Source organism: Sminthopsis crassicaudata, chromosome 1, assembly GCF_048593235.1.
Source record: "Sminthopsis crassicaudata isolate SCR6 chromosome 1, ASM4859323v1, whole genome shotgun sequence".
NCBI classification, from domain to species: Eukaryota; Metazoa; Chordata; class Mammalia; order Dasyuromorphia; family Dasyuridae; genus Sminthopsis; species Sminthopsis crassicaudata.
The window spans coordinates 162,037,037-162,054,563 of NC_133617.1; the positions used below are offsets into that span (position 1 = coordinate 162,037,037).

The following is a 17,527-nucleotide window of genomic DNA, read 5'->3' on the forward strand; positions in this document are numbered from 1 at the left end:
CCCAGGAGACTGGTTTCTCCATTTCTCCCTTTCCTTGAACATTAAAAGGAAAGGGAAGAGGAACTTCCTTCTCAAGTCTTGGTGATTTCTTGCTAAGGATATAAATACAAGCATGTTGAAAGCATATTCTCAATAAGATTATTAATAACTCTGTGTCAGGATGGGAGGAGTCATCCAATGTGGGATCATAGGGTTTTGATTCTAAATCTGTTCCCTATTTTTGTGGTTAGATATGGGTATATACAGGGTAACCCTTTAAAAACGGATTCTTTAGTGCAGTGTGAATGCAAGTGGGCTTATGTGGATGTAGCAGTGTATACTCATGCAAAGCTCAGTGTAAATTAATCATTGCAAACATGAGGCCCTGGATGATTGAAGGAAAAATAAAAGTCTCTAGGTACTATGATAACACTCAAAAGTATGAAATTGTACCATGTTAGTCCTGGGAGGAGCTTAAGAACCATCAAGTCTAGTTCCCTTCTTTTACAGATGAAGAAACTGAGCCATGAGGGCTAAAAATTACTTGCATGGATGACAGGATGTTAGTAGCAGATTCCAGTCTGGAATCCAAGTTCTCTTAGTTGCTGGTCCATTGAACTTTTTGCCCAATCTTCTTCCCTCCCCCCCCCCCACATTTTTTCTGTGTATGTTGGGAAAGGAGAAGGAGATATCTTTCTATCTGTATTCTTTCACAGAAGTTGAGATTTCTAAATATTTAAAATGATAGTTCCTATATTCAAGGAGCTTATATTCTACTAGAGGAGAAAGAATCAGGGATTAAAATTAATTCTTAATTCAAGGTATGCCTTGAACTTAGTATTCTATCTCCTCCCTCCATACTTCTGCAAAGGCTGTTTTCTATTTCTGGAATGTATCCCTTCTTAACTCTACCTCTTAGAATACTTAGAAGAAAGGAAAAAATAAGGTTATATCTATCAATATTTATCACAATAGAAATTAAAAAATTTTAAATGTTTAATTTATATGACACTAAATCCATAACATTTCAACAAATATTTTTATGAAAAATAACTTTTTTCCAAATCAAAAATAGTGAGAAAGGTGGCACTATTTTATATATATTTGAAAATATTGTAAATGTGTGGATTAATAGAAGACAGGATTCTCATATCAGCTTCTTCATTAGACCTGTTATAATATATTGTTTTGTTTAAAGTTCATAAAGAAAATCAGACCTCACAAGAGCATATAGGTGAAAAAGGAGGCAGTATTTTAATAAGCAAATAACATTATGAAAAAGAGATCTGATTCCACAATACTGCAGAAAGGTCTTAGGAGATCCCAGAGAGTCCTTGGATCATACTTTGAGAAGGACTGGTAGAGGAAATTTCACAGGTAGAGAAATTGCTTCTCCCAACATTGGTGGGCATCTTCTCAGTAATTTATCATCTCCAAGCAGTAGTTTTTAAACTTTTTTTGACATGGTCTTATTTGGCAATCTGTTGAACCTATGGATCTCTTCTTTGAGTAATGCTTTCCACCCACCCCACCCCCATTCCCCATTTAATAGGTTTTTTTTTTTTTTTAGCTAAAGATTGTTTACAACATTCACTTTTATAAGATTTCGAGTTCCACATTTTTCTCCTTTTCATCTTCTCCTCCCCAAGACAGCAAGCAATCAATTTCATATAAGTTATTCATGTACAATTATTAAACTTAATCCCACATTAGTGGACTAATGTGAAAAGACTAAGAACAAAAGGGAAAAAAAAAACCATGAGGAAAAAAAAACCAAACAAACAAAAAGTGAAAATAGCATGCTTCCATCTGCATTCCACAGTTCTTTCTCTGGATGTGGATAGCATTTTCTATCATGCGGCTCTTTGGAAATGTCTTAGACCATTGTATTGCTGAGAAGTGCTAAATTAATCAAAGTTGATCATCACACTAATCATGTTCTTAAATGGCTAAGATACCTAAGTTTAAAAAGAAACCGATTATATTGAACCAGTTATTAAAAGTCCAACAACCCCCCCAAAAAAATCATGGTTCTCCCAAGTTAAGAACTGGTATTAGAGTTGCTTAGCCCACACAAGGATTATATCATTTGCCAAGTCAAACAGCCAATATATTCAGAATTAGGACTTAACTTTAAGGCCAGCTTCCCATTGCTTTTCTAAGAAAGGGATCTATTTTTGTTGTTGTTGTTGTTGTTCCATGATAGACTGTGTGAGACAGACTTAAATCTGACCAATGAGCAGTCTACTCCACAGGCTTCTCCTTTCCATAACTATGATCACATTTCTGCTATTTTTCTGGGTTTATAACCTCAGAATCATTCATAATGTTAAACATTTTTTAATAAGCTAGGACAAATTTAGCCTAACTTATAATGACCCAACACCTCATTTGGCAAGATTCTTCCCAATAAACATTACCGAGTTCCTACTGCCTTCTTCCTAATATTTCATATATAAGCAGAGAGAAAAGCTCAACAGAGACCAATGAGCATTTATTGACGTGAAATGTGAAGGGATAAATCCATGGTAACTGAATTAATAAGCAGCTGCCTACATGGCAACATCCACATGCAGAGAAAATAAACATATTGAAGATGATTTTCACCTTGAACTATCACCAAACTTATAAATTGGTTTGATAATTCTACCTCCCCAAACATACATACATATATATATATATATATATATATACACCTATATATGTATGTGTTGTGTATGTGTGTGTATATGTATATATATATATACACACATATATATATGTGTGTGTGTATATATATATATATATATATATATATATATATGTGGGTGGGTGGGTGGGTGGGTGTGGGTGTGTGTGGGTGTGTATATTTTTTAATTTACTTATAAATTTGAACTTGGATTTAGTGGCTTCCCCTTCCCACACACACAACCAGGTCTGTCTGCCCCAAAGGCTCTGGTGGCTGGGATAAGCTTAGGGCAGATGCTTTGTATGTGAACAGCACCAGAGTTGTTACCTATGCTGCTCCAAGCACATCCCTGTTGAACCTAAACTAGCATTTCAAATATTTATTGGGGAGTTTGGGATGTTTTTGAGAAACTCTCTTCAGGGTTATCAGGTGTCATTCCTGCCAGCAGATTCCCAAACTCTTTCTGTTTCTCTGGATGAGCCAGTTTTCTCATGAATTGCACTCCTATGAGATTGGGGAAAAACGAGAATCAGTTTACATTCAACAGTCAAGCCTGCCACCTAGAGCTCAGCAGCCCGAATCCCTCAGCTCCTGGCTCACCTGCCAGTGCAGTACTGAATCTCCTAGCTGCCACAACTGGAGAGAAAACACAATTTTAGGAAGCACGTTTTGATATTTTAAAAGGACCACACAATGACAATGATCATGCTGGTAAGGCAGAATATGTTCCAGAAACATGTTAAGTTTTTACCTACTGTGTGTAAGGAACTAGGGATATAAAGATGGAAAAATGCCCATTTCTGCCACATAGAAATTGATATTCAAGAAATTCTTGAAGAGAGGGAGGGCATAACATCTATGCAAGTAAGTTAAATATAGTCTGGGATAGACCAAAGTGCTCTAGAGAGAGATCACTTTTACCTGGAAGGATCAAAGATTTCACAGAGGGGATCCATGAAAGAGGAGGATTTCAGCCGGCAGAGTTGGGGAGAGAGAGAGAGACAAGGAAAGAAGGAGTGATAGAGGACAAAATAAGACTAGGGAATGGGCTGGAAATAATCCAGTTTTCTGGAAATGGAGAGCATGAGAAGATGAAATGAAATTATTTGGCAAAAGTAGATAGAAGTCAAGCTATTTTGTAATTCAGTTTTTCAGCAGTGTCCAATTCTTTGCAATCCCATATGGGATTTGCCATTTGCTTTTTCAGTTCATTTTACAGAAGAGAAAAACCGAGGCAAATAGAGCTAAGTGACTTGCCCAGGTTCACACAGCTGAAATGTTTGTCTAAGGCCAGATTTGAAGTCAGGAAAACTCACCTTCCTGATTTCAGGACTGGACCTTTATCTGCTGTCCCATCTAACTGCCAACGTCTAGATAAGATGTTTTTATTTTATTCTAGAGGAAATAGGGATACAACAAGTGATTTGAAGCAGGGAAATGATATAGTCTAAACTGTGAATGAGGAGGATTATTTCAGCAACTATTGCTCACCTAGATAAAGTGAATCAATTCTGGGGGTCTAAAGCTAGCTATCACTTTGCATTACTGAAGGGAGTCTTATTCTGATTCCTTTCATGTAAATGAATTAATTCACATCCCACAACTGGAACAGAAATTGTACTAAGAAACATAATAGAAACAGGGACTACATAAAGACAAGCAGGACAAGATAACACAACCAAAGTGGAATACCACTCTGGAATGTCTTACCTGTAGAAATAAACATGACTTTCCTTCAATGAAGAAAGAGTACAGAGGTAAAGTTAGATAAGGTAGTCTTTATTAATAAAAACATGAAGCTTTGATTAAACACACATCACAGATGATATTTATCATGGAGAAAATACAAATGGGGTAAAAAGCTTTGCACAGTGTCCTCCTGAGGTGCCAAAGAGCTCACAGGATGAAAGCCCCCCGAAATCACCAACTTCTCCATTCAAATAAAGTTTAAGAACAATCCACATTACACCAGAAACCAGATTGGGGGAAAAATAAGTCTAATACGATGAATTGTTGTCTCCTCCCCCAAGTCATCCAAAGTAAATTTCTAACGTGCAAATAATTTTCTTTTGGCCAAAATGTAACCCCAGTTCCTAAAAGCATACATCGCATCATAACAGAGCATCCGTTTCAATCAAAAAAGACAGGAGCCTCAACAAGATCAGTAGACACTTAAAACTGGAAATCTAGAAAACAACCACAAGTTTTTATTTATTTCCCCCCTTTTTTTTTTCTTTTGATAGTGCAACTCAGTCAACTGAGAGGAAGCTCAGAATTTGCGTTATGCAAACATGGCTCCCAGCAAATATGGGAAGAAGCAGACATCTTCAACTGTCCACTAGTCTTCTCAGTAAAGTCAAATATTTCAGAACTCCGGCTGTTGCTGTAGAGAAAGAGTATCACTGGCAACCACTATTTAAAACAGCATTTTGGGTTATACATGATATTTAAATATTCTAAAGTATACACACACACATTTATGTACTTAGAAGCTAACAATTGAATACTCTAACTTAAATAAAATTTCCTTTTTGACTTGACAAAAATGCTCTTAAAGGCAGGGATTTTTGTTGTTGTTGTTGTCTGAAGTGCAAAGTTATAACTGCATCAATAGTTGATCTCCCTCCTGCATCTCCCTCCTCCTTTACTATGTTTGTGGCAAAATAGCTTTTATTTAGAAACATGAGATTCCACTCTTCCCTGTCCCCAGATGGCTCACCTTTAACACAGACCCTACAATGCACTGGATAGCTTCTCTTCTTATTCAGGGGTTCTTTTGTGATGGCATTCAGAGGAACAGGGTCGCAACATCTTTTTAGGGAGAGGACGGGAACATTTTTTCATTCTTGGAGCTCTGCGTGCTTAAAAAGTCTGAATTGGCACAAGGGAGTGGAGACTCCCTAGAAGACAGCAGAGCCCAACAAATAATACCTACTACTGCTCCCCAGTGCACACGAGGCAGAAGTTATACTTCTGCACCCATATTCTGCTGTTCTCTGCTTTAATACTTAAGTTCAGCCCCATCAGAAGCATCAAGATTCAAGCCAAAGTTAGAAACTCTCAACTGGCTTGGGTGGACATTGAAATCCTTCCATTTCTCTTCCAAAAAAGAGTGAGCATGTCTAATCAGGGTTCAAATCAATTAAAAAACAATTTTTAAAAAATTTTAAAAAAGAAGCAATCCCTCAACAAAAAACCAACCACTTTCTATGAGGTAGCTGAGGTCAACTCCCAAGTCCACAGTACAAACAAAAGTGCTTAATCAATGCCCAGGCATTTATTAACGAACACTGTCCAGGTGCTTAATAAACACTTTCTTTGGAAACAACACACAGATCCCTACAGACACAGAGGAATCCTGAGATAAATCTATTACAGAGTGAGGGTGAAAAATAAATTTATGCATGAAGGAACCTTGGAGGCGGTACTGATGACAAGGAGTGGGACAGTGACCAGTGGTCAACATCTGGCAGATCTCAGCAGTCTGCTCACCTCCCAGAAAGATGGGGAGCCCCACCTGGACTAGACCAAGACGACCCAAGGACAGCTGGAAGAAACCCTGGCCCTCCAGAGTCCCCTGGCTCAAGGCTAACTGGACAACAAACGATCTCAAAGAACTACATTCTCCCAAATCACCCCAAACTAGGCTCCCAGGGAAGAACCCTCCTCTTTCCAGCCCTCCAATTTATGTCCTTGAGTTCTTTTAAATGTCAGCTCACACACATACAATGCTATTTTATTCCACAGTTTTTTGTTAATGAATGGCTTAAATACTTGTGCATAGAGGCCTGGATCCACAAAAAAGCTACTCATGATTCTAATACTGGTGGTATTATACACACACACACACACACACACACACACACACACACACACACACACACACAATATATATATATAATCATTATATATATAAGGACACATTTGTGCACATAGACCCCCACACGTGTGTGTGCAAGCACGCCCCTCCCCTCTACAATAGGACACTGTAATTAAGCAGCACCCCTTTTGCAAAGCAAGCTAAGGCTGGGGCCGCTTGGGGGAGGGACTGCAATGGCAGGGCAAAGAGAGGAAGCTCGGAGCATGAAGATCTGCAGTAGAAGTCCCGATTCCTTCACCACTACAACTCTCAGACTCCACCACCATCACCCAGTCACCTCGGCGGCCCTCCGAACCCTCACACCATCTGGACTGCAAAGGGGTCCAGCACACCACAGTGCATACAGAAAATATGAAAGACAAGCGGGAAGAAGAGGAGGAAGAAGACTGCATCCTGTTGAGTTAGGTCTCCGTAGTATAGTTATTGCAGGCTAGCGATGGCAGGGTTGAAAAGCTACTCCACCGCCTCCCGCTGGGATTCTGCTGGGGTGGTTCTGCACGGGCTTGCTCTTTGTAATTACCCAGAATGTTTTTGGCTTCTTCTGCATCCTTCAAAGGATCTTCCCCATACTCATCTTTTAGCCACTGCCGAAACTGGAAGGGTTCGAAAAACAAAGCTATCACATATTTGCACAGGCCCCGATAACTGTCTAAATGTTCTCAAACAGCAACAGAGAGGCAGGGGAGGTACTCACTCCACACAACAGGCTTTAAAAAACCCCACGCTTATACAAGAACTCATCATCTCAAGGATAGACTACCATAAGAGCCTTCTGATTGGTCTTTCTGCATCTTCTTCTTCTTCCCCAAAGTATCTCCCTAAGAGACAGGTCTGACCATGTCACTTCCCTCCTCAGTAAACCCCAAGGGCTCCCTATTACTTTCAGATCAAATATAAAATTCTCCATTTGGCTCTTTAAAGCTCCATCATCTGCCCCCTTCCTGCCTTTCTATTCTTTTTTGGATACTTTACTCTTCTCCATGCACTTACAAAACATGTCACACTGGCTTGCTTGATGCTTTTCCATACCATTTCCACCAATTCCTAGAATGCTCTTCCCACCCTCACCAATACCTCTTGGTCCCTTTCACTTCTCAGTTCAAATACCACCTCTGTGAGAAGACTTTCCAAGTCCCCCAGAAGCTAATTTCTTCCATCTCTGGTTACCTTCCTTTTAAACTTTGAAAATAAAGGATGAAAAGCATCCCCACCTTCTATTTACACTGTATATATTTTGTGTATCATTGAGAAGAAGATGACAGAGATCATCCTCCTACTTTCTTTTATACCCTCAGAGTTTAGCACAGTGCCAGGCACATGATGCTTATTGAATAACTAATTAATGGTAAATTGACCCACCATCTGCTGAACCAACAACAAAATGTTGAGAGCCATCATTACACTCGAAAGGTTATTAAAAAACAACAACAACAACAACAAAAACAAAACAAACAAAAAAAAAAAAAACAAACAAAATGAAGCAATAATGTCAATAACCTGAGTGTGAGAAAACTAGGACAAACAATGCTTTGGGATTGGAACAGAATGGAAAGAATTGAGAAACCTGGAGCAAAGAGAGAAAGAAATATTCTGCAAGTTATTCTCCCTATAAATTCAAAACAGAGTGGAAATGTTGAAGGCTCAGTGCTAAAAAGCTATTTGGGCTCCGAGTTCTCTAGTAAAAGAAGGCCAAGAAAAGGGCTTTTTTAAATGTCTGGAACTGTCAATAATCTGTGGGGTCTTACTTTCACAAGCTGATTTTCTATTTCGAATATTCCAAGAATACCCTCTTTCCCATGCAACAAATAAGTGACTCTAAATTAGGCTGTTTCTATGGCCCTTTCTGTTTCTAGGCTCACCTGCCAGGTATCCCACTTCCCACCCTCCATGCAAGGTTTTTTTTTTAATTCTATAGGCCCACTGTAGTCAAAAAATGCTTGATCTGTCAGTCTGGAATGTGACCTGAGTGCTGCAGGGGCCCAAAAGACAAATACCCTCTGAGTGTTGGGTAAGGGGCAAAGGACAGAGAGGGAAGGGATACCAGTATGCTCTCTGTGGATCATTTCCTCATTTCCTCATCTGTAAAATGAAAGGGTGGGGCTAAAGAAATGATCTCTGTGGCTGAAAGAGCCTGTGGAATTATATGATTAATTATATAAAGGGTGCTCTAGAATTATATGATTCCACTGCTTTAAGAATGGAATACTTTAGTCAACACACACGGAAAGCTCCCAAGGTTACCTGTTGAACTTCATTCTTTTCAAACTCCTGGAGCTGCTTCTGAAAGCCCAAGTTGGGATTGGCACAAGACCTTCCTGCCCGAACCATGTGTAGAGCATCTTCCCAGCCAAAATCAGTAATCGTCATGATGTAAGCAACCACCAAGGTCACACTTCTGGAAACACCAGCCAGGCTGATGAGCAAAGAGACAAAGGAGTCTGAATAAGGTTGCAATTTCATTTTTTTTTTAATTTTTAATTTAATTTTTTCAAATAATAAATATTTATTTTCTCTCCCCTTTATATCCTCTCTTAGAGGAAAAAAAATAAAATTAAATCAAGCAAAGCAATTCCTATGTTGGCCATGTCTAAAAATATATGTCTCCTATATTCTGAGTCTATCACCTCTTTATCAGGAAGTTGGTAAAACACTTTTTTGATGATTCCTTGGAATTGTGATTGGTCACAGCACTAATCAGAGTTCTTAAGTTTTTCCATTTTATTTTTTTTTGTCTTTACCAAGTTGAAAACAGCTTTGTATTGTAGAAACTGCAATCCTGATTTTGCTCATTTCATACCACATCAGTTCATAAAAGTCTTCTTAGATTTCTTTGAAATCATCACTTTTGTTATTTCTTAAGGATACAGTGGAATACCATTAAATTCATATATCATAATTTCTTAGGGCATTCATTGCCCAATAAATGGGTGCTCCTTTAGTTTCCAGTTCTTTGCCATCATAAACCTCTTAACATTTTAGCTTGTTCAACCTCAGCTTCCTTAGCCTCCATTATTAAGTAATTTGTGAACAATAAATCATTTAAATGCATGAGGAAAGGATGAAATGTAAAGGAATGCAGAAGTGAGTTTGTCAATTAAAGAATTCTTGATGCCAGTAACAACATCCTTGATTACTTGTGAAAATGTTCCTTTTATTTGTATATATCTGCTTTCTGGTGGCCTCTCTTGATAGAGCTGTAGTTTGTTACAAATTAAATGTAGCCAGTTAATCTATGAAAATGCTTTGAAGATTCAGTGTTTTCACTAATATGGGTTATTCCTTTCACTACTAGGAACTGCAGCTCTTCCATGCTGGTCACTTCATCCTGCCCTCGTCCATATTTTCCCAAATATTCTTCTCAGAGGATTTACTCAAAATGGACTTCTCAGACTGGCTCTGGTTTTCTCTGCTTCTTCTTCTGGATTGCTGACCCAACTGTTCAGCAGTTGACCCTACTGGTCAGACACATGGCTGTTGTTCTGTCCAAATCACTGATGGCCACATACCATGTGGTTCTTTGGTTTTCTTTTGGTTTTTATGTTATTTTAATTCCAAGATGCTCCTCTCTATGGTATCACCAGAAGAATATGGGTACCAAAGATGGTCTTTTAGAGCAGTAAACAGTTTGACATCATATAAAGATCTATACTGTTTCTAAAATATAATACAGTCTGATCTCCTATAATCTGACTTCAAACTCGATTCATTATCCTTCTACAAGGTTTATTTAATATGTAAACATTGATGGATTCATTCTATAAAATAGTTTAACAATATGGGCAAAATGTATCTGTCTTTCAGTGTGAATAGCTTGACATGTAATATTATTTCACTGAGGAGGCTTTGAAGCATTCTGGTGCTTAATTATTATTAATTATTAATCATGCAATTAATGCCATCTATAATAAGAGCACTTGGAAAACTTCATCATCTATAAAGAATCCTTCTTATGCCAGGACATTTCTTATGATGCTGGCAAACTTCTTGCTTTAACACTTAAGTTGTTATCTATACTCAGTGTATCTCTGAACAAAAATTATTTCTGTCTGCCTCCATCGAGGGAACTTTGTAGGGCTTTGCTTTAATAATACTTCATCAGTAAAGACATTTCCAGGGTGCATTTTGCTCTATGAATCCAAACTCTTTTATAAAATTAATAAATATGGCAGGAGCTTATAGCTCCTCCTTCTCTTAATTAAGAAGCTTTTAAAAACCAAACATTTAATTACCTTCAACTACCTGAAAGGCAGCTTAAAACACAAGTGTAGTAAAAAGGTGCAGCTCAGCTTAGGCTGAGAAATGTTATCGCAAGGACAACGTAGGAATCTGGGAGGGTCCTAAAAAGGGGGAGTGAGATACAGAAACAGGATAAAAATTCTATGTCCTAAAACTCAAGTATTAGGAGGGCATTCTGCCTAAAGTATTATGAATAGCAAGGTCCAAGGTATATCATATTCAAATACAGGTAAAAACATACTCTAAAAGGCAAGAGTACATGACTTTAATTACACACTACTTTCCAATAATTCCCCTGAAATCTCCTTTTGCACATAATCAAAAGGTGACAAGTCTAATTTTTAAATATTAAGCCATATCATATTAACTATTTCCTAAAATAAATAAATGTCTTTTCAGAAACTTTTCTGGAGCAATTAAGCTATCTGACTTCCTGCCTTATCTTCTTTGTTCTTCTGGAATGGTGGAGCTACCATCAGCATGTAGACGTCGCCTGCTAAGAAGGAATTGTTATGTTTATAAAGAACTCTTCTTTAAATAATAAGTACCATTTTGCTGTTACATAGAATCTTCATTCCAGACATCTCAAAAGCTCTAAACCTATATATCCAGGGTCATGGATATGGGCAAAAAGCTAGAGAAGGATCTGGCAAACTACTCCAGTTATCTTTTTTCCCTCAAGTATTGTTTGTTCAGTCATATTCAACCCTCTGTGACCCAACATTTGGTGTTTTCTTAACAAAAATAGTAGTTGGTCACTTCTTTTTCCCAGCTCATTTTACAGATAAGGAAACTGAGGCAAACAGGATTAAGTGATTTGCCTAGGATCACATAGCTAGTATCTGAGGCCAAATTTGAATTCAGGTCTTCCTGATTTCAGGCCTAGTACATTGTGTGGCCTAGATGTCCTATTATTCACCTATAAAGTATACACTAGTACTCTACCTCATATTGTGTCTAAATATGTTGTATATAGTAGGGCTTCTTAAACTTTTTCCCTATTCATTTACATGTCCCTGGACATATAAGTATATGAAACAAGTTACAGCAAAACATTTATTGATAATTAACCATATTTTTGTGATTTCCACATTCAGTTTTAGACCCCATATGGGGTCTTTATCCACAGTTTAAGAAGTTGGGGTATAGTGTTTGCAAAATAAAACTAACAACATTCTTTCATGTTTCTAAAATAAAGTATTTTGAAAACATATTTAAAGCCACCTTAATTTACCATCTTACCTTTTATATAACAGCTCTTTCCCCTTTTCATATATTACATATATGTATGTATGTATACATGTGTGTTTCTATACATACATATATGTGCATTTAGCTAAAAATTTCCAAGCAAGTGGAAAAGACATGCCTAAAAAGTGCCTAAAGGGCATTCAAATTTCTAGGCTGAAACTCATACCTGTATCATTTCTATTGGAATGCTAAGAGAAAGCTTAGAAAAAGCAGTTTCTATTGTCAAGAAATCTCAAAGGTCAAAGCAATCCCTAGTAGCAGCTCGGAATGAAAAACAATTGGGATCCTGGGTATGGTCCTTGGTGAATGAAAATATCAATTAAATATATGAAATGATAGGAGGGGAAAGTAAGGGGGAGTGCAGTAGAATATGTAATTCAACAGGAATCTATTAAGTGCTTACTCTATGCCAAGAACTATCACAGACACTGGGGAAGAGATAAAGACCAAAAAAACAAAAACAAAAATAAACAGTTAATTAATTGGGTTGGGGAAATGTTTAATCCAATCTAATAATAAAAGAAAGAAAAAGAAAGGAAGGAAGGAAGGAAGGAAGGAAGGAAGGAAGGAAGGAAGGAAGGAAGGAAGGAAGGAAGGAAGGAAGGAAGGAAGGAAGGAAGGAAGGAAGGAAGGAAGGAAGGAAGGAAGGAAGGAAGGAAGGAAGGAAGGAAGGAAGGAAGGAAGGAAGGAAGGAAGGAAGGAAGAAATTGACACTTAGAACCATCTAAATGATTTTTACCAGTCACCTAAATATTAAATAGGCAGAGCAGGAACTAGAATACAATTCTGCTGACTCTCAAATTCAGGGCCTCTTCTGCTGTTTCCCAATATTTGGGATTATGCATAGGTAGAAACTCTGACAAAGGAACCAAACTAATAATTATATGGAAAAAACAGATAGCCAGAAAATGGCTTGGCAAAAGTAACAAGCTTGTTAACAAAAATATTCTTAGGTAGTAGACATACGTACCAGTGTACAAGACAGCCCTCACCTCTAAGCCGGCATTCATGAATGAACCTGATACTCTCTTTAAAATGTCTTGTCCTGGGCAGAAGAGAAAAAAACAAAATATTTAAGCAGAAAATTTCAATGTTAAACACTCTCTAAGTAAAAAAATATATTATAATTGAAATTTTTTGAAAATTCTTTAATTTTCAAAAATGTGGACCAACCTGCCCAGGTCTGACTCCATCTCTATAAATGACATCAATGAACATGTGAATCTCACAAGGGTGCCAGAAATTTTAGAAGCCCCTATACGTTATTTTCCTGTTTTCCACTGAACTAAGGGATTCATGATGTCCTTCTTGTCAAACCCATTCTCCCAGGTCAGAATCCATGACCAAGCATGCAACAGATGAGCTCACCACACCCTCACAGCCAAGCCTAAAGGTGACAAATATAATAATAACACAGACTAAGCAGGGCCATTCCTACATGCTGTCACAGTTAACTATTTTGGAATATGTATGGGAATTAGCTCTCAAATTCCTAAAAGCCATTTTGTGGAAAGCTAACTAGATGTAGTAGAAAGAATATGAGACTTGTGCCTAAGTTTTCATGACCCTATTTGGGATTTTCTTGGCAAAGTTACTGGAGTGGTCTGCCATTTCCTTCTTCATGTCATTTTACAGAATAGGAAATTTAGACAAACAGGGTTAAATGACTTATGCAGCTAGTAATTGTCTGAGATCAGATTTGAACTCAGGAAAATGATTCTTCCTAACTCCAGGCCCAGCACTCTATATACTGCAGCCCCCAAAGTCAGAGGAAGTAGATTCAAAACCCACCATTAATATAGACAAGATCAGGGCAGCTGGGTGGTACAGTAGATAGAGCAACAGCCCTGAAGTCAGGAGGACCTGAGTTCAAATTTGGTCTCAGAGACTTAACACTTCTTAGCTGTGTGACCCTGGGCAAGTCACTTAAATCTAACTGCCTCAGGGGGGGGGGAATATATATATATATATATATATATATATATATATATATATATAGAGAGAGAGAGAGAGAGAGAGAGAGAGAGAGAGAGAGAGAGAGAGAGAGACACAGAGACAGAGAGACAGACACAGACACAGAGACAGAGAGACAGACAGAGACAGAGATCAGGAGTTTCCAAACTATTATCAGGTCAAAACTACCCTACTCTCTGCTTTTGCAAGGTCATAAGCTACGAATAGTTTCACAGTTTAAAAATACAATAATTTTTTTTCATTTAAAAATTAAAAAAAATTAAAAAACCCCAAAAACTGCTCACTCTGAGTTGGCATAGTTTGAACTAGATGCTCTTAGGAGATTAAGATGAAGATCTTTAATCTTAGGGACCTTACTAACAATGGGCTTATATAAGTCCCTCCACTCTGGCCACATTTAATCATACAGTCACAGCAAGGACAAGGAATGCAAATGACCTACCTGAGCAGGTCTGACAACCACCTTCCTTGACCCTCCCTTCCCGCACTGTTTGAAACCTGGAGCTCCCTTCATATTATGTCTTAGATGGCTCTCTTTCTTTGCTATAGGCACTCTCAGCTATTTACTTGCTATCAGGAACCACACCTCGTTAGTCTTGGGGAGAGATCAAAAATCTTTGAGTATATATAACGATGTTGAAAATAGTTCTTAAAATTTTTTGTGTCATTCTTGTCTATTATAAAGTCAAATCATTTATGGAAAACACATTTTTTAAAATTACGGAATGAGTATAGGACTACCTTGAGCATACTGTAAATAATCCAGTGTGAGTCCACAATTACTTATTAAGCACCTACTATGTGCCATGCTTGAGCTAAGCCCCAAAGACATAAAAAATATTGTGTTTTGATACAATATTTGCCCTCAAGGAGTTGACATTCTAATGGAGGAAATAACATGCAAATAGCTACTTATAGATGAGATCTATAGCATAAATGTAAGGTAATCTGAGGGAAGAAGTTAGCATCTGGACAGATCAGGAAGATCTGCTGTAGAAGATGGACTTTAGGCTGAGTCTTAGTAAGAGATGGGAGATGAAGAGGGATGCAAGTCATGTATGGAGACCAGCCAGTTTCAGGCAGGGAGATCAGTGATGGAACATTCTATTCAAGGAGCAGCCGAATGGCAGTCAAATGTAAAGAGGCTCAAAAGGAAGAGTCAGTCCAGGATTAGTTTTCAGAACTGTGCTTTCCTGCCTAGCCAAGACAAGAATACTAAAAAACTAAATAACAACAACAAAAAGAACTCAAGGAGAGGAACTAAGGAACAGCCAACTGGCACAGGGGCAGCAATAGATAGGAAAAAAAAAAACCAACTACTTTCTATAGACACACAAGTACACAGATAAAGATAGATATATAAGTACATATGTATGTATAATTCATTTCTATGTGATGCTTTAAAATTTTCAAAGACTTGCATACTTTTTTTTTTTTTAAATTTTAACTTCACAACTGCTCTATGGGATAGGGAACACAAGTATTATTATCTCCATTTTACAGGTGGGAATATTGAGGTTCAAAGGAATTAAATGACTGGCCACAAACCACATAAAATGGGATTTAAACCTGGGTTTCCCAGACTCTCATGCTCGGAATTCAACATACTATGCAATGCCTCTCCATGTTTATACATACATGTGTATGTATATATATGTCTATAATCAACATCTGTACAGGATAAATATATTCCACCCAGTGGAAAGTTCTAGGTAGAACTAAGACCACCAACTTTTGCCTCCTACACAAATTCTCTCATTAAGCCTGGAAAATTATACAGTAGCTATTTGCAAAGCTATAAATATTAATCAGAAATATATGAAAATGGCTTAACCTCTCCCTCTCAGGTGTGAACCATTACTTAAGACAGGGAAGAGGAATACCTGGCTCCTGAGGCAAGCTAATTAAGAGCTGAGATTGCTCCCCTCACTCCGCACTTTCACATACTCTAGGGAAGTACAATGTAATGAGAGGACCAACAGAATTGGCAGAAGAGTTGGAATCCCAGTTCTGCTACCTTGGAGGAAGTCAATTCTCCTCCCCAGGGTGCTCTTTAAGGCTCCTCCCAGCTCTGAATGCTAGGATCCTGTTCAGAAAAGATCTTACTACTCACCCAGGCCACTTCATTATCATCTCCTTCTCATACCCACCAAGCCCCCAGGTTTGAGATCTTTCTCCCTTCTCTGTGGTAAACTTTTCTGGTAGAGGGGAGATCTGGGTCAATGATAAGGGGTACGTAAGAACAAATCAAAAAGAAAAATCAAGAAATGACAATCATTTAAGTAAAAAAGGATGCACAAATGACAAGGTCCCATTTCAAATTATACAAAAATCTACCCACTACCATATTCCCCCATGATGCCCTCCAAAATCTCAGTGAACACCGCCAAAATTTACATAGTGTGATTGAAGACATTGGTCTGATCCTTTTTACCGAAACCTTTGAGCAGGGACAATTTCCTACATCTGGTTCTTACACCTGTGCTCCCCACCCACACTATGAAACCTAGATTCTTACAGCTTATTTTTGGACACCATGTGTATTTAAGTCAGGGCTTCTCTCATGTGTTGTAACTAAGGGGACGGAGGGGAGTCACAGTCAACAAGGCAGCATCTCCCTGAGTCAGGACAAACTAAGTTTGGCCAAGTCTGGAAACAGAGATAAACAATGTAGCATCTGAGGCACCTTAAACCTGTTAGGCCCTTGAGGAAAAATCTTAGAAACCCTTTTTACAAATGAAGAAGCTGAGCTCCAGAAAGGAAATGCCTAAGACAGGATCAGAGTCAGCCCTCAAACTCAGGCCCAAACTCTATGCTTATTACATTCTCCTTCAGTCTACAGTTAGGTCTACCATGATGGGTGACAACAAATTGTAACCAAGGCTATTTGGTAGAGCTCAACATCTTTTCTACCACTTGGTTGCAATATAAGGCAGCATCTGGGACCCCACAGTCAATACTCTTTGGCAGGGATATTTGATATATGGTTTCTCCAAAGCTACTAAAGAGACAACAAAGAGAAAATGTTAGGGAGGGAAATGTTTAACAAGTATGTGTGACTCACAATCCAGCTAAGCATTAGACTAATTTAGCCTAACCAGGCATTACATTCCTAGAAATGTCTTTTCCAAGAAAATCAAGAGGTGGGAAATCACATTACAATTTTGGCGCAGATCCGTTAATGTGTTTCAGAGCAGGGTATTTCCAGGGAAGACTGTGACATAAGACCAAGCACTAATCATTAAATCCCCTCTCCTCCACCCTGGGAAAAACCCCAGACCTCAAATCATTATTACAACTTAATTCAAATTTGAAGCAGAAGCACTGACTGACAGCACAATGTCTGCCACAAGCTGTCTCAATAAATACAAGTTTCCCCTTTTTGCCATTCATTTGATTCACTTCCATGGCAATGAGAAGTCTTGCAGAAAAAGCAGTGCTTGAGTGAAAGTAGACCCCAGATCTGCTAGAAGGAAATGCTTCTATGTCTATTTGTACAAGTCCCAAGAAAGGAAGAACAGAAAAAATTAACTGGATCA

The 17,527-nt window shown here is 38.1% G+C and overlaps 1 protein-coding gene across 3 annotated transcripts in view; it reads right to left on the minus strand.

Annotated features, from left to right (window-relative positions):
• Positions 1 to 4,410: 4,410 nt before the first annotated feature.
• DUSP22 (dual specificity phosphatase 22) overlaps positions 4,411 to 17,527 on the minus strand; it is a 67,855-nt gene continuing 54,738 nt past the window's right edge. Inside the window, exons 5-9 of one of the 3 annotated variants that reach the window (XM_074270484.1) lie at positions 12,985 to 13,059; positions 8,769 to 8,940; positions 7,048 to 7,120; positions 5,367 to 5,508; positions 4,835 to 5,030 (exon numbers count right to left, since the gene is read on the minus strand). In XM_074270484.1, coding sequence (XP_074126585.1) covers positions 5,408 to 5,508; positions 7,048 to 7,120; positions 8,769 to 8,940; positions 12,985 to 13,059 — 421 coding nt within the window. In that variant the 3' untranslated portion in view covers positions 4,835 to 5,030; positions 5,367 to 5,407. Of the gene's footprint in view, positions 5,031 to 5,366; positions 5,509 to 5,904; positions 7,121 to 8,768; positions 8,941 to 12,984; positions 13,060 to 17,527 lie in introns of those variants that run through there. The other 2 variants (XM_074270494.1, XM_074270477.1) reach the window with 2 other exon arrangements.